At 41.1% G+C, this 25379-nt stretch overlaps 1 protein-coding gene across 1 annotated transcript in view; it reads right to left on the bottom strand.

Moving 5' to 3' along the window:
• Positions 1-25379, bottom strand: part of PLPPR1 (phospholipid phosphatase related 1) — a 256655-nt gene that overhangs the window by 36645 nt on the left and 194631 nt on the right. The window contains exon 3 of the mRNA XM_014782029.2: positions 9009-9197. Within this exon, the coding sequence (XP_014637515.1) occupies positions 9009-9197 (189 nt within the window). The remainder of the gene's footprint in view (positions 1-9008; positions 9198-25379) is intronic.

Below are 25379 nucleotides of genomic sequence, written 5' to 3' on the forward strand. Positions count from 1 at the left end.
CATCCCTCCACCCCTTGTACCTACCCCCCACCCTCCTAGCCCCTGGTAGCCACCAAACAGTTCTATCTGTTTGTGTGTTGGTTTATCTTCCACAGATGAGTGAAATCATGCACTGTTTGTCTTTCTCTTTCTGGCTTATTTCACTTAACATAATACCCTCCAGGTCCATCCATGTTGTTGCAAATGGGATGATTTTGTCTTTTTTTATGGCTTAGTAGTATTCTATGGTATATATATACCACATCTTCTTTATCTAATCATCAATCGAGGGACACCTGGGTTGCTTCCATGACTTGGCTATAGTGAATAATGCTGTGATGAACACAGGGGTGCATAAGCCTCTTTGGATTGTTGATTTCAGGTTCGTTGGGTAGATACCCAGTAGTGGGATAGCTGGATCATAAGGTATTTCTATTTTTAATTTTTTGCAGCTCTCTCTTTTCTTGATGTGTGACTTTGGGCAAGTAATTGAAACTTTTTGAGCCTCAGTTTTCCTTTTTTCCATAATTTTGAACATGAGGGGAATAAGTATATCAGAAAATTGTTGACAGTATTAAAAAAAAAGTATGTCAAAGCATCTATCGGTGCTCAAGGGATGTCTGTTGCCTTCACTTCCTGGTCTATTTAGGCAAGAATGTGTGTTGAAACTGACAGAGTAAGGAAACACCATGTAAGGAAACACCGTGTGACTTTAGCTTTGCTCTGCCCCTAAGCAGGCGTCTGATCTTTGACCAGTCGCTTGACTTCTCTGGGCCTCAGTTTCTCATCTGTCAATCTGTCAGTTTCTCATTTGTTGGACTAGAAGACCTCTAAAGTGTTTTTTCAGGTCCCACATTTTTGCCTTTACAATAGGAGCTGATGAGAGAGGGCTGATTAAGGAAAACTGAAATCACATGATTAGGCTTCGATCTCACTTCTGTTGGTTAAGCTCTGCAGGGCCAGTGTGGTTTCTTGTGGCGCTTCTTCCTTCAGCCTTCATGCACTTTTAAAATCCCATGGGACTTTGCCCTCGCCAAGTAATCTTCCCTTAAAGCAAAGTGAATGCACCCTATTCCAGAGTCATTACATCACCTGATATCTCTGTCACTGGGGTTCCTAAAGGAGAGCTAGCCCCCTCTCTGAGCTGTCTGTGTGTCATGCTCGGAGGAAGAGGAGAAGGTTCTTTGCATATTTTCCAATATTGGTGTCTAAGTACCTTCAGAGCTTTCAGTTCCAGGGATCCTTTGATGCTTCCAATATTCTCCCTGGGAGGTTTCTACAGTCATGAGCATTTCCAAGAAAGACAGACATGGTTTTTGTTGTAGATTTTGCTTAAAAGTGACCCAGGAGATTTTTAATGTACAGACTATGCTGCCAGTCTCGACTGGCAATGTCTTCATGCTCTCCTTTAATCTTTCCTGACGAGGGCCACTGACAACCCAGATCTGCAGAGAGGTTCTGGTCCTCTCACTTGCTGAGCTTTGGTTGGTTCAAGGGCTCTTGACTTCTGCTTTATCACACCTCAGTGTAAATAAAGGAATTCAGCTCTAGACACTTCCTATGCCTTTCAAAGCTCAAGGCTGCAACAGAATCAAAGCCATTTGGATGACAGCATTTTGAAAATCGTTCAGCAACTGGGATAATAAGTGTTTTGTGGATTGGAGCCTCCCTACTGGTCTTAATCCAGGGGCCGTATCTACCCATTCAGAAGGCTGTCTTAAGATGGCACTTGATATAAAATGTAGCACCAAAGTGTTACGCTACATTCCAAAGCATAGTAGTCTCTTATGACTTTTTTTCTGGACAGTGGATATAAGAGAAATGGGAATTTAAAATGAGTTAGTTAAAATATTGCTCTCAATATAAAAGTAAAATGTATCGTGATCACCAAGTAAGTTGACCATCACATAATTTTAGGCAAATAATAGTCTTTTCAAGAAACAAATTATCTAAGCTCCTTAACATAATCATCTAGTCACCAGTCCTTAGAATGGGCATCTTAAAGGTGGTAAGCAAATCTCTCTGTGGGATGATGTCAGGGGAAAAACAATCTGTAAAGGAATTTGGAGCATTCATCTTTAGGATGGACAAAAATGTGGAAATGGATTCTTTTCTTCAAGTTTTTAGAAAAATCCACAATAATTAATGGGGATATCTATAAATCTTTCCCAGAAAAAAATGTAAATTTAAAGACTAAGTACATTAGCAACAAAGAAAATGTGCTCATGGGAAAGAAAAAAGGAAGTCACGTGATAATGTACAAAAGAGAAAAACATGTGAATTACAAAGTGTTAAAAGGGGTTTCAACAGATGAGATTGTTCAGAGCCTGGGAGCGGCAGCTTATGAGGCAGTACAGGGTCCTACAATGTCCCCTTTGCTTCAGCAGCTGCGTCCCTGGTCAGCCAGCCAACAGACTTGCATTTACTGAGAGCCCCCTCTGTGATCACACTGTGCTGTGGGCTTTTACATTCACTGTAAGAGCTTACAGCCCAGAAACCCCCCAAATGAAGATTCACAATTTCCTCCAAACCATGTCTTTCTGTCAAATTGGTTTGTCTCTTCCTTTCCTAGGAAATTCTAGATGAGTCTTGGATATGCGTGCGTGCACACTTGCACGCAAACTGAGAGCCGTTTCAATTCTCTCAGGCTGGGTGTCAAATGTTCTGCTGCTTCAGTACTAAATACTCCCTTTCCACTTTGTTGTGAGGCCAAGAAAAAGGTTTAATAGCCATTTTCTCATGCCTTGCGGCACTGGGGCTGAGACAAAATAAGGGTAAATCAGATTCTCCACTGAGTTAAATCCTCTTCTCCAAACAGGCTCTCTGCCTTTACTCTGAGTGTATGAGTTTATTCGGGAGGCCTGAGGCAGTAGTCAGCCCCACGTTGGTCAGAAGCACTCTGCAGATTTCTTGGAAATGTGGGCCACCACTTTTGGCTAACGGTTCCAGACACAATAAATCTCCCAAGCTCTAACCGTTCCTAAAGATCTGGGACAGCAGTGGCCTGTCCCTGTGCAGTTTATCCCACGTGGCCTTGCCTCAACATGATGCTGATCTTTTCTGACAGCAAAGCACCAAAGGAGAAATAGGAAATGACAAGGCAAACACGTGGCCGAGTCTTTTCCCTCACGTCTTCCTTGTTCCTTCCCCGCAGTTGTGAGTAGGGCTGGTAATGCCCATCCACAGAGACACACAGCAGTGCAGCGTGCTGGGTTTGTCTATGGTTAATGTGCTTGAGAAGGCACAGGAAACCAAGGACAAGTCCAGGTCGAGCTACTTTTTAAAAAATTGCCATTAGTTAGTGTCACAAAAGTCACCCCACAGTCTTGCCTTCTTTCTACTCCTGGGAAAATAGGAAATGGGTTTAAGGAAGAATAATACAAAAACTGCAGTTCTGTGAAACACTTGACCAGGCACAGAGGTGCAAAATCAAACTCCAGAAAGAAAGCCAAGACTTGGAAGTTGGGAATCTGACATTTGGAGTCCTCCAATCAGAATGTTCTTTTTTCAGTTCTCATGGAATATGAGAACTGGAAAGATCTTGGAGACCATTTAGCCCAACCCCTCCTTTTATTTAGAGATGAGAAATTGAACCCATAGAGGGAACATGACTTACTGGGGGCAAAGCCATGATTGGGATCCCTGCCTTTCTTGAAACAGCAAACTCTGCAACGTGAAGAGAATGAAGGATGCACACTCAGAAGCAGGGGGTGTGCTGAGTTAGGCCCTTGGGGTCTGAGTCCCCGTGGCCCAACAAAGGCTGCTCTTGGACAAGCCATACCTCCCTAGGATGGAACAGAAGAAACGACATAGCTCCTTGCTCCAAGGAGATGTCCCTGGGCAGCAGAAGAATTCCTCTGCTTTCTGCCTTGCTGCTGCTCACTTCTTTTCAGGTTTTGGGGGAAGATTGAGCACCATCAGCAGAGTTCCAAGGCCACACAGCTCTCTGCCATTAACTTATCAGCTGTAAGCAGCCCTGGTTCCTAGCAATGCCCCTCATTCAGGAGGAAAATAAAAGTGGAACCCAATGGATGCCTACCTGTCTAATCACATACAGAACTAGCTGGGACCTTCAGCAAATCATTTAACCTCGTTAAGTCTCAATGTTCTCAACTTAAAGGGAATTGGACTACACACTTTCTCTATGTTCTTTAGGATGTCTCTTTTCTGGTTTCACTGGGATGTTGTGAGGATCAATTAGGCAAGGATTGCAGAATGTAAATAAATTAAAAGATGTTATTCTTACCATCATCGTTTATGGAATATTCCTCAGCACATATCTTGGGGGTCTGCCAGCATTATTGGTCACATTTTTCATCCAGAGAAGCAAAGGAATGGAAAGGCTGAATCAGGGTTCTATACTAGAGAGCTAGAGTAGAGCTATAGGTTTGTTTTTTCTTTCTTTTTTTTTTCTGAGGAAGATTCGCCCTGAGCTAACATCTCTGACCAATCTTCCTCTCTTTTGTATGTGGGTCGCCCGCCACAGCATGGCCGATAAATGGTGTAGGTGTGCGCCCAGGATCTGAACCTGTGAACCCAGGCCACCGAAGCAGAGTGCACCAAACTTAACCACTACACCACTGGGCCGGCCCCAAGCTGTAGGTTCTTAATACTCAGTTCAGTGTCCATTGACCATATCCTCCTGGCTCCCATTGGAGCATCTGATCTCCATGTCAATTTGTGTCATTTGAGGAAAAGGAATTGATGGAACAGATCTGATCAAAATTCCTAGCCTGGAGAAGAGTTTCTGCTGAACATTTTAGAAAGAAAAAAAATAGTCTATGATTTTTGCCCCGAGAGAAGAGAAAATTCTTCACAAAGTTCTGTTTTACTATTTTTGTTTTTTGGCCATGTGTGCTTCTGTTTATTAGAATTGCCATTTTCAAGTCTTATTAAAGATTAGTCCTTTCATAATTATTGCCAGAAGAACTGGAGTATACAATTTATTTTTAAAATATATCTTTCAATTTGAAAATAATAAACATTCACATAGAATTTGGAAAGAAATATATAAAAGTATAAAAAAAAGAAAAAATTAACTGTACCATTAGTACTCAGAGACAATAGCTCTAAATTTTTAGTTTATTTCTTACTAGTCTTTTGATATATAATTATAAATTTGGGATTATACTTGCAACACACAGAAGGTGTCTTCTTAGGGTCTATTAAATATTCAGACCCACAGACAACCATGTGCTACATTTGGCACTAGTCCACTTGGAAGGAACCATAGCTTGCCAACAGGGCAGCATCACATGCTCCTCTTCAGCACATGTCCTCACAGTGGTCCAGCAGCACAGCACAGCTCAGGCGCAAGGAGACCACAGACATATCAGCAAACGCAGGAGCCACCCTGGCTTAAAAGCCTCACGCCCTATAGGAGTCAATATATGGTGTGGCAACTCCATAGGCATAGCTTCCAAGGTCCCACAATGGACATGACAAGTTTCCAGAGTCACTGCACTTGGAAGTCATAACATGCTACCTTCTCAGGTAATTATGGTTCTCTGGGTCCACATGCACTTCACCAATCAGGGGTTAATTTTGCCTAGTAACATAGTTGATACACATCATCTTTTTCTTTTTCTAGGGAAACAGAGCCAGAAAATTAAGAGACGGTCAGAGTCTCTTGTGGAAGGGAAAAAGATTTTACCCACAATACTATATGCAATATTTTAGCCTTTAAAAAAATCTTAACATTAAATCACAAGCATGTTTCATTGTTATTAAAGGTGTTTCAAGAACATGACTGCCCCATAATGTATTTACACAATCCACTAGTATTACGTATTTAGATAGTTCCAAGTTTTTCACCATTAAAACTATTGCTGAGATGAACATTCCTATACACAAAACTTTGTATTTATATAAAATTCTGATTATCTCCTTAACATAAATTCAGAGAATGGAAGTAATGACTGGGTCTGAAGTTCATAAAACTCTTAATACGTCTTTGACAAGCTGCTCTTCAGAAAGAAAATATCTTTGACTAGAATTGTATGAAAGTATCTGTACCTTCAACAACATGGGCTATATTTCTCTAAAACATCTGCCAATCTTATATGGGGAAAATGTCGTGTTTTTAAAAATTACTTTTCTTTGATAATTGATGAGTTTAGAAATGTTTATATTCACACAATTTATTGTTTTGTTAATTGTATATTCCTGTCCTCTCCCATTTTTATTTTGGGAAGCTCATCTTTTTAAGTGTTAAGGATATTTACATTTGAGTCTCATATGCTGCAAACATTTTTGCAGTCTTTACTTTTTCTTTTGATAGAAATGCTTATTTTTAGGTAGACAAATCCATCAATCCTTTCAATATGCTTACATCAACATTCTTAAGTGAGATTGTTGCTATTGAGGGTGCTTTTGTGGGTATGTAAGTAGACCTTCTAAGTGTTTAAAATCCATATTTAACTTGCTTTGTAATGAGCATTGAAAAGCTTTCCATTTATTTTTAAGCTCTGGACCTTTTTTGTGTGTGTGTGAGGAAGATTGGCCCTGAGCTAACATCTATGCCCATCATCCTCTACTTTATATGGGACGCCACCACAGCATGGCTTGACAAGCAGTGCAGTGGTGGGTGCCTGGGATCTGAACCTGTGAACCCCGGGCCGCTGAAGCAGAGCATGCACACTTCACTGCTATGCCACTGGGTCGGCCCTCTGGAACATTTTATATATTATGGATTTTCTATTCCTTGAAAGTTTGAAGGAATTTGTACTATAGCTATGTCTCTGTCTTCAGTACTATTTTGCGAGATAAATTTTAGACACGTTTAAAAATTTATTCTACTGTTATTCATCTATTCATCTTTTCTACATCTTTTTATGGCATTGTTATTAAATTATCTCTTCATAGAATATTTTCAATTTTATTGAGATGTAAGCATTTATTGGCACAGAATTATATATACAATTTAAATAAAAATACAGTGTAGACTTTTCAAGATTTATGTATTTTTGCTTATATATTTTTTTCCTTCTGGCTTTCTTATATTAGACTGACTAGCCAGAGGCTTGTACATTTGACTTTTCAAATAATTAGCTCCTGATTTTATTTATGACTTCTATTTTCTGATTCACTAACTTTTGTTCATAATTTTTATTAATCTGTTTCCCTTGCTTTCCTCAGTATTTTTTAATGGAAAAATATCTCTATAATTACAAGAATTAGTTATAGGAGAATCTAGGCAATGATACTTCCCGGGACTGGGAATAAGAGAGGAAAACATGTTAGTAAGTCAAAGGACCACTCAGAGATTCACGTATGAATACACAGGAAAATGATACGCTTATGAGACAGGGAGAAACCAGGATCTGACTCCAGGCTAAGCCTTCTGCCTCCAGGTAGAGCCACCATTAAACCAGTCCAGACAGAACCCAATGTGGCCTCCAGGATTTATCTGGGAAGTTAAGTGTCACCTTTTGAGGCCCATGGAAGGGTGTCTTTCATGCCTTCTCTTATTCCCCAGGCTGGTGAGAAAGAATAAGGGAAAGGTTAGAGGGATACAGAGATCAGCCTTGCTCTGGGAGAGGGCACATCTCCCATCACTCTAAAGAGGAGGTGTTCCCAGGGTCCTCAGTGGAACCTCATTCTCTTCAGGCAGAGGAAGTAGGTCTGTGAGCCTGAAGAGGGTGAAGAACAGTTTCCAGCCGGGTTCTTTGTTCCCCTGTTTCTAACCACTTAGTACCTGCCAGACACGGTGCTAAGTCATTTGTATGAATCATCTTATTTAAGTCTCATGACAACTCTATGAAATAGGCAGTCACATTATCCCCACTTTTATGGGGGGAGGGACTTGTCTAAAGTCACATACACAAGCTTCGAATCCAGGTATATGTGACTGCAAAGCTTGTGTTTTTAACCACGCTGATACATCATGTTTTATCATTGCTGACCTTAATTCCTACAGCACAGTCTTATCATTTAAGGGGGAGCTTGTCAAGCTGAGGATCAATGATCAAAATGAACTTAAAGTAGTATGAGTCATTACATCCACATTATTCCTCCTCAAAATTCTATTCCATTTCTCATCTTAAAGCAAGCAAAACATTTGCATAGAAAACAATACTTGAACCAAATGTCTGAGCAATCAGTATATTCCTCAGCATGCCAGTCAGTATTTTTCTTACTGCCCAAAAGAGAGGGGAGAGGGAAAGGGCAGGTGGGGGAGGACGGAGAGTTGGGGGGAGGCAGCTATTGGAAGAGAAAGGGGGGAAATTATAACTGAGATTACATCCCAAATAATCTGATGCTGTAGCATGTTTAGACACAGAAATGTTTATTTAAAACACTCACAAAGTCATTTTAAAAATTAAAATTAAAACGTCTAAGTGTTAAATCCCTTTTCCAGATAATACAGATCTGTGAGCTTTATGCTTTTGCAACAGGTCTCCCTAGAGGATTTTCTGGCCAATTTTTTTGCCTCAGGAGAGAGAATAATGAAATAAACAATGGTAACATTGCAACTTAATTGAATGTGATGTAATGTGAACAGAGCCAGAGCCACCAAGAATGAATCACAGCAAACTTCAGGTCAAATGATTTCTCTCATCTCCACCTCTCTGGAAGTTCAATCAGAACAGCAGGAGATACAGGCCCAGGCTGGGGGGATTTTATTTCACTCCGATCTGAGTCTTCATATCAATGTCAGCATTTATGTTCAAGACCTCTTCTGAATACACACAACCCACGGCATATATTTTCAAGAGCACAAGAGCTGTTCTTAACACGTTAGCCAATCATGCCTCTTGATTTATGACATTCAAACATGCTTTAAAAAGAAAAAAAATATATATATACATATTTAAATTCAGATACCCAAAAGCAAAAGCCACCTATAAAAGACAAGACCTATTTCAACGAAGTTTTATGCAGAGCTCTACTGACTCTGTTTTGGTTGAAACAGGACACCCCTGATAAGGCTGCCGGTGAATGCCCAGGAAGAGAGAAGAGAGCAGAAAAGGCAGACAGGAAACATTTAATATCTGACAATAAAGAAGGAAGTCTAACTCTGTACTTACAATAGCAGTTGGGGTGGCAGCCAGCACACAATAGAGCACCAGAGGGGTGATGAAGCTTTCTTCCTCTGTCCCCGGGTAAGGCTTCATTAAGTCTCCGTCCTGACAGAAGAATCCTTGGATATGCACCTGAAAAGTGTCAGTGCATTCGAAGTAGTAGGCAAGCAGCACTGTCCCAGCCATGATGACAAGCTGAAAATACAGCATGGCCACACAGAGACATTAGCAGGGCTTTGGAGCAGCGCTCGCCCCCAGAGCACACTCCCTCCATCACCCCGGCAGCTCTCCTTGTATTGGTATTGGCGAGTGTGTGCGTGTCTGGCTCGGCGTGCTCTGGGCTCGGGGCGTGTGTGCTTGCTTGTCTGCCTTGTAACATCTGTTATATAAACCTTCCAGCAAATAATGAACAGTGCCCATCTGAGAGGCAGACCACAGCAAGGCTTGTAGAGAGACCCAGTTTCTGCTGCCACCCTCTCCCAGGATGCCTGGGAACCAAGGCAATATCTCCACTCAGGACAGAGGTGAAAAGTCAAAGGGCAGTGGCATAAGAATTGCCAAGATGTAGATGGGAGATGTGTTCATGGCAAATTTCACAAAATATTAGAGACAGACTTACCTTATTATAAAATATTGGAGGTAGGTAAATCATGAATGAATGAATGAATGAATGAACAGGAAAGCTAAAGCCTAGAAAGATTAAGAGAAATTTTCAGAACCACACCCTAAATTATTTGCAGAGATGAAAACATAGTACAAGTATCCTATATGAGTCATAACTGTTATCCTTTTCCAAAATAGTGTTGCCTTTATTCCAAAATGCTTTCCATCAGTATATCAAGGACTTTGCTAATGATCACATCTTATTATAGACATATATTCTTCACAAGGTTTGGACATAAAAAGGGACACAATCATCCTTTAATTTTGACTTAGAAATGTCCCAGATACTCACCGAGGTTTAGCTGTGGCCTTGAATAGGTATGAGGAGTCGAGGGAATATGGAAATGCCAATATTATTTTTCTCATTCATATTTGGAAGACACAAAATGTCAAGATAAGATGATGATAAAGGTAGTTAGAAAACTGGCCTTTGAGGTTATGAAATTATAGAAAATTTAGCTGGAAGAGATCTTAGAGATCTTCCACCTAAAACCTTTATTTCATAGATGAGAAAACTGAGGCCCAGCAAGGGGAAGTGACCACTGCTGGATCACCGACAAGTCAACTAAACGTGTGCTTAGACTGAGCATCAGCAAAGCAGGGAAACTAAAACAGAGAAAAAATATATGAAATGTTGATTTGTTTAAAAGTATCTGTGTAATCATTGTGGGAAAAAATCAGAACTTGGTAGGATGTCATTGTACATATTTTATGACTTAAAAATGTTTTTATTTGGAAGTACATATGGGGCAGTGAGGGGAAACCATATTCCTTTCAGGGTTTAGGAAGTCTGAAGTTCTTACTCCAGCCCTGGAATGACTAACCCCAGGATTAGTCACAACAGCCTCGTGCACGGCAAACTTACTTTGATGCAACTAGAAGCGCTCGGTGCAAAAAAGGAAACTCAAGGAGCTGATGCCCAACTGTGAATCTGAGACGGGAGACAAACACCTTTCTGTTTACAACAGCCTCCTTGCCTGAGCATCTCATCACACCGCGCCCGAATTTCAAGACTTTCTCAGGCCAGAGCTGGCTTCCTGACACTCGAGAATAGAGGCCGAGCAGCTGCAGGGGCGACCTACTTCTCCCACTTATGTTTCTTGTTAAAGATCCAGCGGCTGCTGGTGGCTTTGAAGGAGGAGGTAGGGGTGGCTCCATTGGCTTCCTATGTCCCCTCCCCCCGACACTATATCCCCAAGGCTGAAGTCACATTTGGGCCAGCTCAGTATCCCCAAAGTGAGGGAGAGAGAGGGCTTGCCATAGTTAGTGTCAAAGCCAGGACTAGAAATCACATTTTCTGACCCTCAGGGGAGAAAATAAACACCACTATCATTGGCATCAAAACTGCATCCAGGGACTAGCCCCAGTGGCCTAGTGGTTAAGTTCGGTGCACTCCACTTTGGTGGCCTGGGTTTGGTTCCCAGGTGTGGACCTATACCACTCATCAGTGGCCATGCTGTGATGACAGCTCATATACAAAATAGAGGAAGACTGGCCACAGATGTTAGCTCAGGGCAAATCTTCCTCAGCAAAAAAACCAAAAACAAAAAAATGAAACTAAAAGCTATGGGGAGAGGCCAAACAGCTAAACTTTAATGCAGAGAGGCACTGTTTGGCATTTTCATTCACGTTTATATCCACTTCTTTAGCCACGACATTGAAGCAGAGCCTTAAACTGTCTCCACTCTACCCCTCTCTCTGGAACCAGGCACAGCCTCTACTTCTGGGATATTATTTCTGCAATTCCTCCTCATCATAGGCGAAGGCATCATTTTCTTTAGGAATCATTTTGATTAAGAATCCTCCCCTATTCTTCCACTGCCCCTATGTCAATGCCTTTCCTCTATGACTCAGAAGGCTTAAGAATCTCCCAGTTGTACAGTCTCAAGCACAAACTCTAACCACCCTGCTACACAGATCTTTACCTTTTGGCAGCATCCATCACTCCCTTTATCTCCAGGCGGGCTCTGAATCATATTTCCCATTCACTGTCCCTCATACATGACTTGTTTCTGGCTCTACAAGGATCATTTTCTATTATCTGGCATTTTTTACCCCTCCTCCCCAGTGGACCTTCTGTCACAACTTCTGACCAGCCAGTAATCTCTGGACACTCCTGCGTGTTTCTCTGTGCCTGAAGTTGTTTATTGACACCACATATAATCACCAACGCTCATGCCAGCCATCTCTGCTGTTTTAAGCATTTTGTTTATTTCTTTTGTTTTTAGCAACAGAGAAGAGACTTGGACAAGTATGTTTCCTATAAGAATGAGAGATAGGTGCTCCAAAGCTGCCCCCGCTAATGGGTGCTTTTGTGTCAGCTACCTTATAAAGTCAAGGGCGTCAGGTTTCTATTTCTTCCATCTTCACTGGTCAGCTGAGTCGACCTGATGGGAAGGAACCTCGCAAGTCAACCTGGATGTTTTGGAGCTGTGATAACACTAGGATTCCAACCATTTGGGGGCTCCACCTCTGGGGCTGTCTCAGTCTCCTGCACAGGGCTGATCTGGGATTTCTTGTATTTCATGCATGTAGCTGGAAACACATTTCTCTCTCTCGGCTGCATCAGCCTTTGGGAGATATCTGTTTAGAGAACAGGCAGGATCTATGGGGGCTTTTTGTATAAAACAAAAACAGCATCTAGCTTCCTCTATTGAGAAAGAGTTTCATATTTTATTGGGTGCCTTTGTGCTACCATTTCCATTTAAAAAAGGGAAAGGTGGGGCCTGCCCCGTGGCTTAGTGGTTAAGTGCACGCACTCCGCTACTGGCGGCCCGGGTTCGGATCCCGGGCGCGCACCGACGCACCGCTTCTCCAGCCATGCTGAGGCCGCATCCCACATACAACAACTAGAAGGTTGTGCAACTATGACATACAACTATCTACGGGGGCTTTGGGGGGAAAAAAAAAGGAGGAAGATTGGCAACAGATGTTAGCTCAGAGCCGGTCTTCCTCAGCAAAAAGAGGAGGATTAGCATGGATGTTAGTTCAGGGCTGATCTTCCTCACAAAAAAACAAAAAACAATAAATAAAATAAAAATAAAAAAGGGAAAGGTGAAAGTGAAGTAAATGAAGGCAAACACATAAATATAGGGAAAAGGACTCAATAAAAAAGCAAAGAATAGAAAGTTTTAAAACATAGAACTGTCTTAACATCAAATACATCAAAATCAACAATAACAACAACGAAAAGGCCAAGGTCAACATGCCTAAATTTGAAATCTATAGAACCAACCTTGAATAGCTGCCTGGCCAATTTAATCCTGGAAGCAGCATTCAGAGAAAACTGAATGAGTAAATCGATTGTAGGGCATAAAGTAAGAAGAGAGGACCTTGGAGACCCAGGGTGGAAGAGGTAGTGGGAACTTCAGCAGCCTGCGGGACAGAACTGGCCCATCGGCATGATCATCGTGTCTGGGCTCCTCCCCTGGACAGCCAGAAACCCCGCCCTCTTGTTTTCAAGCAATCCTCAAACTCTCTGGAGAGTCCCAAGTAATGCCAGTTAGAGAGGCACAGAAGCAAGAATGTTTCTTTTCTATTGAACGTTCTCTTGTGACCATATATTAATAAGAAGCTTATGCATTTGCTGCAGGAACAGAAAGACCACGTTAATTCTGCTTCCATGAGCGGAGAGGTCCGCCCTGCAGCACGGATGACAGCACACAGCTAGCCATCAGCGTCCTCCCCTCTTCCTCCCGGTCCTGGGCCATGATTCATCACTGTCTAGGTTTGTGTCACTGGTGCCAGCTGGCACATTTGCCATCTCCATTGCCTTCTCCAGCCCCATTTAGGGATGCATGAAAGGAGAGCATAATGTTGGTGTCATATGAACAGATGGTGATGCTGTGCCGGACCCAAGTGCTGGTGGAAGGGTTGAAGATATCAGTGTGAAAGGAGCAATTATGGCCGTGGAGGATAACAAGGTGTAGGGAGCTCACATACCAGGGATTTTCCTCAGCGGTCGCTTCCCAAGAACGACAATCTGACATATGAAAATGCGTTAAACCCTGATCATTCCACAAGGATTCAGAAGGCAGAAGCCAGCAATATCTGAAATCCAGCCTGTCAGGGTTGAGAGCCCTGTGTTTCTACCCAGGCCCTCTGCTGATTAAAGAAAAGTGAACGTCACAAACCGTGATAACTGGGAAGGTCACAAAGCTGAGAGAAGAAGCTGAGATGACAAGAACACTTTCCTCTGGTCTGTCAAGTGTGGAGCATTTGTGGACCATTGAATTATATGAGCTGATACAAGCTGGGAGAGCAGGGGACAGGTAATGGTGATATGACTCTTGTGAGAGTGTGTGTGTGTGTGGTGTGTCCAGGTGGATAAAGGCAGACACATGAGGTTGGGGTGAGAAGACTGGTATCTGGTCTGGAGTGTAAGGGGTATATTCCAAACAGGAAAATCCTAGTGCTAGGTGACCAACCATCTCAGTTTGCCCAGGACTGAGGGGTTTCCTGGGCCATGGGACCTTTCAGTGCTAAAACCAAGATAGTCTTGGACAAACTGGGGTGCTGGGTCACTCTATCTGAGACAATGAATGTTTCCCTCCCCAAAGGGATTTCTTATCCTGGTTTAGCCAGGAGCTATCAAGACCAGTGCAAATTATTCAATCAACCAACAACTGTTTGTGGGAGCTGCCTCTGTGTTCAGTCCTGAACTAAGTGCTGTGAAGGTGAGGATTCTCAGACACACTCTCTAACCTCAAGCAGTTTGTGATCCATTTGGGGAGTACTCACCAACACAGGAAACAGACAATGATTTGTAGGAGGGTGTCAGCTGATCCCAAGTTGGGGTTCATATGTGGCTGTGTGTGTCTGGTGAACTGGTAGGGAGGGAGGTTACAGAAGGAGAACAAGGGATGGGCTGTTTCATGGAGGAGAAGGGAGTGCAAGGGATGAGAGAGCAGCATGGTGTCTGTTTAGGATTTTGGTTTTGACTAAGCCCCATGGACACATGTTCAATTCCATAGAGAGTGGGTATAAAGGAAACTCAGGGCAGAAGGACACTGCATCAGAGCTCAGATGATAAGATTTGGTGTGACATGACACAGAAACACTGACTTAGTGAGGACTCCAGGGAAGAGCACACTTGAAGGATCTGCGTGTTTGTCAGTATTGAGAAAGACCATGCTAGGCACAAGTGTCGGTAGCTGCACACAAGGGCTGGGGTGGGAAACCCTCAAGTGACACGGATGGAAGTGGGAACCAAGGGAGAAGGCTGGAGGGGAAACGTGGGAAACCTGATAGTGAGCCCTTGCGGTGCCTCATTGGGGACCCTTTGGAATAAGTGTGACCCTTTGAGAGGGCTGGAAGTTCTCCATAAACAACAGAAGCAAGAGCCAAGAAGAAGGAGAAGGAGGAGAAGAGGAAGGAGAAGGAGAGAGAGAAGGAGGAGAAGGAAGAGGAGAAGGAGGAGGGGAAGAGGGAGGGGGAGGAGGAGGAGGGGGAGGAGGAGGAGACGGTGATCTAAGGGCGATGATGTATACTACGCATACACATATGTCCCAGGAACTGTTGTAAGCACTTCACATAAATTAATTCTTCCTCTGCCCCACCACTCTGTGTGGCAGGTATATTGCTATTTCCATTTTACAGATGAGGAAACAGAGGCACAGAGAGATTACATGAATTGCATAAGGTCACTCAACTCATAGAGGTGAACCTAGGATGATCACTCTAAATATGATGTATTTCTCATAGGTGGCCTGGGGAAGATCAGGTTACAGATATAAGTCAGCATACCATTAAGGGCTAGGCTATGTGCTCCAGACTTGAGTGCTTTATTCAATTGTCTCCTCGTGTCAGTTTCCGCATCTGTATGAAGGTTAATAATAACTCATAAAGATGTAACGAGGCATGCTTAAGCATTCTCATTTTGTTCCAAAAAGGAGTTATATCAACTTCCATCAAATAAAGTAAGCAAGCATCAGGGAGAAGTTGGAACAGAGGAAGGAAATAAGTATGGAGACAGGAATTACATTCCTGAGGATAAGTTGTCTAACAGTCAACACAATAAAGAAATGCTGGTCAGTGACACATCTCACAGTGTCTATAAGATAAAACCCAACCAATGGTTGAAGATAAGTAGAATATTTCTGATACAGTGACTGGACAGACATTCTCCCTGAGTTCTCATAAAGCGTGTGGCATGATAAACAATGACTCAATGCTGAGTATGATGGTGCTGTTCTTTATATGGGATCTTATATTAACTCAGCACAGGCTGATGACACCACATCAGAGTGAAATGCACAAAAACAATATTGTGGGATAGAATGGAGGAGGCGGGCGTTATGATTCAGTCTAGGCTGAACTTGAGAGAGACAGCACAATAGAAGGTTAAGAGTGTAGGCCAGATCGCCCTGGTTGGAAACCCACTCTGCTGCTTACTAGGTGTGTGACTTAAATTATTGTGCCTCAGTTTCTTCATTTGTTAAATAGGGCTAATAGTACTGTAGCACCTATCTCTTCAGGTTATCATGAGGATTAAACGAGGATTGTGTATTAAGTATTTAGAGCAATGTCTGACTCATAACAGTAAGCACTTGCTGGAAGAATGGATAGATCACATTTTCTTCAAGCACTCCTTCCTGGGTATAGTTTCTTTCAGCTTAGGTTTTAAAAACTATTGAGTAGCAGTGAATTTGATATTGTCTTCTAGTGAGTACTCTGCTAGTAAAATACAGACGTGTGTCTTTTTCTATATTGATTCAATTGTTTAATAATACTTAAACGTTATTATTAGAGTAGATTAGTGGAAGGAACCTTTGATCAGGATTTATCTTCTTCGGACAAATCTCTGAACCTCTCCACATCCCACTTTCTTCTGTGAAAAAAGATGGAGTTACTTTTCAGGGTTGTAATGAGAATTGAAGACATTATACATAAATATTGATGACAGTATTTCAGCACATAGTAGATGCTTAATAAACGGCATCCCTATTAGCCTCCTTTAGTGTTATTGTGTCTTACTATACCCCTTATTATGATGGTTTTCCAAACTGCAGGTCTCAAACCATTAGTGGATTGTGAAACAAATGTACACAATTTTGGGGTTCAATTAGAATTTTTTTTAAGTATTTCTTTTTTTTTTTTGCTGGTAAAGATTCACCCTGAGCTAACATCTATTGCCAATCTTCCTCTCATTTTTTTCCCTCCCCAAAGCCCTAGTACAGAGTTGTACATTCTTAGAATTTTTCCTTCTTATATATCGGAGAATTTCACACATGGTAAGAGCAAGTGTTTCTATGTGAAACATGTGGGTTTAATATGTGGGTATAATATAATGTGAAATGTATTTCTTACTATAGGTTGTAGTAAAAAAAAAATCCTTCAATAAAACGTGATTTTATTAGATACTTGTCTCATAGTGTGTAAGTTCCTTATACTATAGTGACTAAGACACATAGGTTCAAATCCCAGATCCACTAATTACTAGTGTGTGTCTTTGAGCCAATTGCATAACCTGTCTATGCCTTAGTTTCCTCGCCTGTGAAATGGGTTCTCATGGGAGTGGTATGAAAACTGTATGATTTAATATATCAAAACCACTCAGCAGGTGCTCACTAACTGTGAGCTGTTATTTTACTAAAACTTGAGTAGAATATACATTTTTTTTCTGAATAAGCAAACAATACCACATGCACTAAAGTACATAAGAGAATATAAAGTCATCACATTAGGCACAACTGAATGATCAGCTAGTTTTTCCATCTACAAAATGATGCTTGTTGATAAGCATCTTATTTCCACAAATATGAATTTTCAAGAGTCATATAACTATTCTTAGTTTTGCTATTTGCAAACAATATTCTCTCTCCAGATACATAAGAATAAAAATAAAATATTAAGCAATCAATTAGTCCTCCTTTGTCAGAATATTCAATCCTTAATTACCGATTATATTTTTGTATTTTCTGACTTTTTAAAATACTTTTATTTATTGTGGTAAGAACACTTAAGGTGAGATCTACTCTCTCAACAAATATTTGAGTGTACCATATGTCATTGTTGAGTATAGGTACAATGTACAGCAGATTTCTAGGATTTACTCATCTTGCTTAACTGAAACTTTATGCCCGTTGATTAACAACTCTCCATTTCCCCTTCAGACCTGTGTCTTTTAATTAACAGGCAATTAAGCTGTGGTTAAGAATGACATCCTCTTGTGAAAACTGAAAAACTTACAATGGAACAGTGTGTGTATGAGAATTCATCCCCTCTTCCTTAAGGAAAAACAAAGGTGTACCCATAGGCAAGGATATGTAGATGAAACGAGATTGTATAGTCATTCAATTTATATTTATTGAGTGCCTCCTACATGCAGATATTGAGGGTATTCAGTTGTTAACAAATCTGAATAACAAATAACAAAACTCTTAACAAAACATATATGATCTTTGGACTAATAGGGCTTTCTGGGGGGGAGAGATATTATAAAAGCAAGCCCAAAGAAATAATAATAATGACTCTCATTGACTTGAAATGTAACTTGAAATGCATTATCTGTCATGATACTCATGCCACCCTGTGAGATAATGAGTTATGCCCATTTAAAGAAGAGAAAATTTATCCAAGCTCACAGAACTAGTGAACGTGGAGCCAGGATCTGAATCTTGGGTGCCACTTAACCACTCTTTTAGCCACTCTTAAAACCTGCAATAAGCATAATGAGATGATGTTTGTAAATTGCTTAGCATAATGCCTAGCACGTAGTAAGTGCTCAGTCCTGTCTCTTGCTCTTTGATTTCCATTTTCTCCTCCTTTTCAATGCTTTCTTACATGGCTTTGGGGTTAGAGTAGGGGTTGAATGAGGGTCCCTTGCCACCACTATTCTTTCTTAGTATTTAAAAACACTGCTTTCTCCTGCCTCTGACCATTCTTTCCCCAACTCCTTTCATTTTTCCTTTTCCTCTGCCTGGTCTGTAAATGGTAGTGCGCTCCTAGGATCTATCCTTACCCCTCTTTTCATTTTCTTTCTATCTCTCTTCTTGGGAGAGAGATCTCATCTCCCTCTATGGCTTCCATTCTTACATTGATTCCATTGACCCTCCTATCACCATTCTTGACCCTGCACACTCTCCTGACCACCAACCTGGTGCTCCACATGTACTCCAAATGCCTCAAGTCTGAAATGGAATTCAACCTTTCTTCTCCCCCCAACCAGCAACTTCTGTTGAGTTCCCGATCCTGGCAAATCCAACCACCATCCCCTCGATCACACAGGCTGGAAATCTCAGCATCACCTCAGACTCTTCCTTTTTCCTCCAGCTTTTGCACTCCTCGTGCCATTCCTGGTCAGTTGCCGAGTCTTTCTTTCTGTAGTGCCGTTCCTATGTATCTCATTTTTCTCATGCCAACTGCGATGTTCTTATTCAGGTCTCCATATTCTCTCATCTATACTATTGAAATCTTACCTGCTCTTGCTGCCTTTGGACCTGTTTGTGCCATCACTTACCATGCTGCTAAAGAATTACCATCCTAAGGCACAGCTCTGATTATGTCCTTCTACTTCTCCAAAATTGTCAGTGATAGCTATTTTAGGTAAACCAAGCAATTTTCTCTGTATGGAACACACTGGGCTTTGTCCTACCCATGGTTTTGGTAATGGAGAGAAGAAGCCCACCATCTGAACAGAGACTAAGCCTGAAAACCCCATCAGGCATCTCTCCTCAGCAGAAAATACCCAGGTCTACCTCTCAGTCTGGGCTGCCTACACCTTCCTACTTGGCTGCTTCTTAAAGAACAAATACAAATACCACATCCTTGTCCTTTTTTTTTTTGGCATTTCCGTCCTCCAGCATCTTATTGGTTATCTATCGGTGAATAATACGGAGAAATGTAGAGGGTATGATAATATTTTCAGGGAGATTGGCAGGCATAACTAATAATGGAGAAAGCAGAATAAAAATGCAAAATGATTTTGACATTTGAGAACATTCCTTAGGGATACATGTAAAGTCCTACAGCAAGTCTCTGCTATTCAACACCTTCAGGGGCTGGTAGAGTAGAAGGCCTAGAACTACGGCCTGAGAGGCTCATCGGCCTTGCCCTTCACTGGCCCTGTCCATAGCAGGGGTGCCTCAGGCCTCAGAGGTGGAGAAGGTCAGAGCTCAATAGATGTGAAATGTGTGGGACAGTGAGAGTGACGAGATGATGAGTCAAAAGAAGTATTTGTAAAGAAAGTCCTGGATGACTTTGATGTGCATTTTATTTACTTACTTGTTAGGAGTAAGTATGAAGTAAGTAATCTCCAAGTAAGAGATTAGAAGGAAGGAAGGAAGTAAGAGGTGGATGGAAGCAACACATAAATGATTCCTATGGCCTAAAACTGCACAGTCCTACAACCTCCTTTGTTAAAACAAACTAAGTTGATTTCGGCACTAATTTAAGGTTTCTCAGCAGAAGCATCAGAAGTCAGCAAACTACTACTGAACTCCAATTATGTGCCAAGCCCCTCAACTAGTTGGTATGAACATAAAGATGAGGGAGTTCTTAGTTTTTCAAGGATATGAGCAAGTGACCAAGTGATCAGTTTTATAATACAATTGATTAGTTGTTATAACTGGGTGATAAATGTATGGATGGTTGGATGGACGGATGGAAGGAAGGATAGATATGTGGATGGATGGATGGATGGATGGATGGTTGGATGGATGGATGGAAGGAAGGATAGATGTGTGGAAAGATGGATGGATGTTATGATGACACCAAGAAGACAATATTAACTGTGAGAGACACATGATGAGATGGAAGGCTTGTGTCAGCAGTGACATCTGAGCTGGTTACATGGTATAATGGAAGCATATGGCCTTTAGAGCTTAAAGAACAGAAGCAGTACTAGACGCACCATTTACTATCTGTGTGGCTTCCGTCTCAGAGAGAAGTACAAAATCTCTCTGAATCTCAGTTTCCTCATATACAAGATGGATATAATAATATATATAACACACTTGTGAAAATTAAAATATGCAAAAAGTACAGTTTAGCTCATGGCTTATACTACTTGCTGATAAAGGGGAGTTCTTTGCCATCTTTAGCCTCCCCACAACACAATAAATAGCAGAACCTTTCTGGAAAACCTACTATAAAATGAGTTACATAAAATCAACTCACCAATCAGAAACTCTACAAAATGTAAGGCGTTACCCAGCATGTCAACATGCAGGGGCCCGCTGCCCTGTGGGAGAAGTGTAGGCAAACAAGGTCTTGGTCTGCTCAGCTCTCAAAGATGACACTGAGGATTGAAGGAAGGAGACAGAAACTATGCCAACCTCTTCTCAGTTGAGTACCAAAAAGAGGTGGCACTGGAAGCCATTTCTAAGGGCAGGCAACTGTTTCCTTAGTCAGGATGTTCCACATTTAGCCAGACTCAGATGATACAAAGGAGGATCAAGAAAGGGGGAAAAACCTGCATAATTTGGAGATGAAGGCCTAACTTTTGGGTTTTGTTCTGTCACTGACTGGCTTTGTAATCCTAGACACATGGCTTTAGCTTCTCTGATTCTCTGACCCATATGGGGGGAAATACCCTAATGGGTATGAGGTAACATGGGAAATGGAATTAAATGAGAAGATTGGAGAAACTCTTTGAAGATGGTAAAGCATTATACACTATATAAAGTACCATATGATATTATACATATTATACAAATATGTATACTAAATTAGTAAATTAGTGAAAATAAATCAGGCCAATATAAGAGATAAACAGCCAGAAATAGGCTTAGGAGGAATAAATGCTTATATTACTGGGATTTCCTTTAATTTATGAACATATTTAGGCCCACAGTCTAATTCTCCTTCATGCCAAAGGAGGGTGACTTTAAGCCTAGGAGAGGTTGACCCAAGATCAAGCCTCACTCTTCCTTCTCTTCATTTTATTGTAATGGGCAGAATTCTGAGCTGGTCCCCAAGATTTCTGCCCCCTAGTGCTCATGCACAGTATGATCCTGCTCTTTGGGTGTAGGCAAGACCCATGAAAACCTATAATGGGATATCACTCTTGATTATGTTACATTATATGGCAAAGATGTAGGAATTGTGATGATGTAATTAAGATCCCCAATCAGATAACTTTAATTTAAGAAAAAGAGATTATCCTAGGCGGACCTGACCTAATCAGCTGAGACCTTTAAATGCATTCGAGAGATTCAAAAGTAGACATTCTCTGTTGGCTTTGAAGAAGCAAACTGCCATACTGTGGAGAGGACTACATAGCCAGGAATGGTGGGCTGACTCTAGGAGCTAAGGATCTCAGTCCTACAGCTGCAAGGAACTGAATTTTGCCAATAATTGGTGAGCTTGGAAGACCCTGAGCCTGAGACAAGATCGCAGTCCCAGCTGACACCTATACTTCTACCTACTAAAACACTGGGCAGAGGACCCAGCTAACTCACACACAGACTCCTGACCTTCAGAAACTGGGAGATAATAAGCTTGTGTGGTTTTAAGTGGCTATGTGTTACATAGCATAGATAACTACAATAAGATGAGAAGATCTCCAGTGATCCCAATGAACAGGACAGCCCCACAGGGCTGCTTTAGTAGGGCAGCAGAATTGCAGCTTTTATGCTTTAACTCCTTCATATGCAGCAGAACCTGGAGTTGGCTTTCCTCTGCTAAGACTGAAGTTCCCGAGCTTCTCAACACCAAGGTTCTCTATCATCATTTTCCTCCAATGGTTCCCAAACCTGAAACATGTTGTTTACTTAACAAATTGTATTTACTTTGGAATAATTAATTTGATTTCTAATTTTAATTAAGTAATTGCCCTTTAAATATAAATGCAGAGCTTCTGACTGGCATGAGATGAGCAGGGTAACTGAACCAACTTGTGATTTTTACCCCAATGAAAGAAACCAGATATTTTGGTTATTCTTTATAGGCTTAACATGGATAAACGTACACCTTACTTCTACTCAAGCTTTTTGAAAGACAGAAAATAGCTCACTGACCCTAGGAGTTGACATCACTTGAGAGGTTCATCCAGACCCTGATTGCCCTTCTTTGAGAATTACACACTCTAACCCACACTCATGCTTCTACTGCAAGACTGATTCCTTGGCTGGAGCTGACTTGACTAAGGGTAGACACCTGGCTCAAGGAAGGCCCATAAGCTTCCCTCTCAAGAATGTGAAGTGAGATTCACAGACCTTCATGTGTCTTTGTTGACCACTTGAACTCAGGACATATAAATCCAGGAGCTACAGAGCTGCCTTGCGTGGCCATCTGAACCTGGAAAAGCTGTGAAAGCTAATGGACAGATATATAGAGAGAAGAATGAAGTGGACATGCAAAGTCAAGAAGCCAGAAGGCCTGGAGAGAAAGAATAATTTTGGTTCTGATGCTTTTCCATTTCTCATTTTAGTTTATGCCGAGGTCAGTCTATGCTTCTTGGGATTCATAGGATTCACTTTTATCCTTATCAAAAAATTCCTTTTTGGCTTCACATAGTGCAATTGGCTTTCTCTAATATGAATCCAAAGAGCCAGGGCCAAAACAACCTACCCTGTCCTTAAAGGGGTTAGTCCTTTAGGGCTCTGGAAGGGGACCTCTGCTCCAAACCCACAGGGACTCTTGGGTTCAACTGTCCCAGTGCCTGACTTCTTTGTAGGAATGAGCACCATTGGATAAGCTACAAGAATAACAAGTAGGCTATTTGAATGCCAGTCTTCTAGACACTAAAACCAAAGACATCACTTTCTTCTCGTGGAGGAAGGGGAGGAGGGTGTAGATATGTGAACACAGCCTTTGATATGCCATTCACTCCAGTCAAAAACACTGAAGAAGATCTTTGGAAATATGATTGTCGAAGTATCCAGAATAGTTAGCCCTACTCAGAGGAATGAAGACTTGTGTCATTTCTGACAGTTGAGACATATGCAGCAGACTTATTAAGTGAATAAGTAGGTCCAAGGGGGTTTGAGTAGGAACAGAGAAGGAAAATCTCATTAATCTATGAGGATGAGGCCTTCTCAATTTTTAAAGAGCCAGTTGAAGAAACTACACTTACACTGTAATTTCAAAAGGAAATGTAATTTTCTTGCCATCTTTAAAATTTCCTTCATTAATAATCGAAAAAGGTTTTCAGTAAAAGAGATATGGACTTAATCAGCAGGCACAGCCGCTGCGTGAGCAAAACCTGACACCACAAGTGACCGTGTGAGCCCAGGACTGGGCTCATCGTCATCGCAATCTTTGCTTTCCGACTGAGCACTGACCCAGCTTTGGAGAGACGGGTTTGACTTTCTGCCTCAAGAATGGCTTTCTAATTTGTCCTAAGAAATCATTTTGAGACTTGTGCCTAGTCTGAAGAAAGAAAGAACTTTGTTCTTACTTCCTTTGGCCTATCCACGCTATAATAATACCCACGTTATAATCCTAATGCATGATATTCCAAGTAAAGGTAACTTACTTAAAGAAGTCAACAATCTAATCCACTTAATCTAAGGAAAATAGGATACAACAGGATTTCAGCCCAACAAAAGAAATTTGCCTAGTCATTATGTATCCTTTTGTAGTAGGATTAAGTTTTATGGGGCTTATAGTATATTGGATTCTGTACTTTTCTTTATTTTGGGGCGGGCATGGAATGCATTTTCCATCATTAGGAATACTTTGGTATAGACACTAGGTATAGATGTCATAAAGAAGAACCCAGAAGTGAGTGGACATTAAACACTAAAGCTCTCAAAATTGCTCTGGAAGTCCTTCTCGACCACCTTTGCAGTGTGATGTGATGGCTCCCTGTGCAAACCTAACCTGATCCCAGACCTTATGATATTGCATGGCCATCCCTGATTTTCCTGAGTCTCCCTCTACCAAGCTGCGAGGTCCTGAGGGAAAAGATCCTTCATATTTGCACCCCCAGCTTAGCACAGATACACAATAGATATTTAAAAGACATCGGTTGAATGAATGGATGAGATTCCATAGTTTGTTTTACTCATAGCAACTCTGCCATCTGTTCTAGGAATGTATGACCTGAAACCGTTTGGGATGTCTTATTAACATACTGGTTAAAACTAAAGTTTCTAATATAAACCAGTATATTCTGAACAATGATCTCTGGTATCCAAGATGTTAATAGGTGCTTTGGAAAGAGAGAGAGAGGGAGATCTGTGGTAAAAAAAAAAAGTTGTAATTATTTTGCTCTCAAAAATAAGGGATATTTTCATGGACCTACTGTTTCAAGGTTTTAACAGATATTAGAGATATAATAGGTCACTATTTAAATATTAAAATCACACTGTTATCTCTTAAATCAAAAAATTATTGAGAGTTCCTGTTTGTTATTTATGACAAGAATCCTTTTCTCATCATGAGCTTTTAAATTACAGATGTATTTGGGAAAAAAGGCATTGGAAAATGATTTGATGACTCTAAATTAGAATGAAAATATAAAATTAATACTGAATTTTCTGCATGGTGTGTAGAACAAATATTCAAGATTCCAAGTGAAAAAGAAAACTAAGGAAACAGGCTTCCTATCTGTGCTTTCAAATAATTTTAAACAGAAGTACTTAAGATACCATTTTAATTTCCCCCCAGAAAGGAACATGATTCTTCTATCTCCATATGCATTGCTAAGCTACTCGGGAATTAGGCAAATGAGAAGAAAAGGAATAACATTCTTTTAAGTCAACCAGTTTGTTTTTCTTTCTAATTAAAACAGGTAAATCTCAACATTGCAACAGATTTAGATGTTCT

Source organism: Ceratotherium simum, chromosome 29 (assembly GCF_057802395.1).
Source record: "Ceratotherium simum simum isolate JZ-2026a chromosome 29, ASM5780239v1, whole genome shotgun sequence".
NCBI lineage: Eukaryota > Metazoa > Chordata > Mammalia > Perissodactyla > Rhinocerotidae > Ceratotherium > Ceratotherium simum.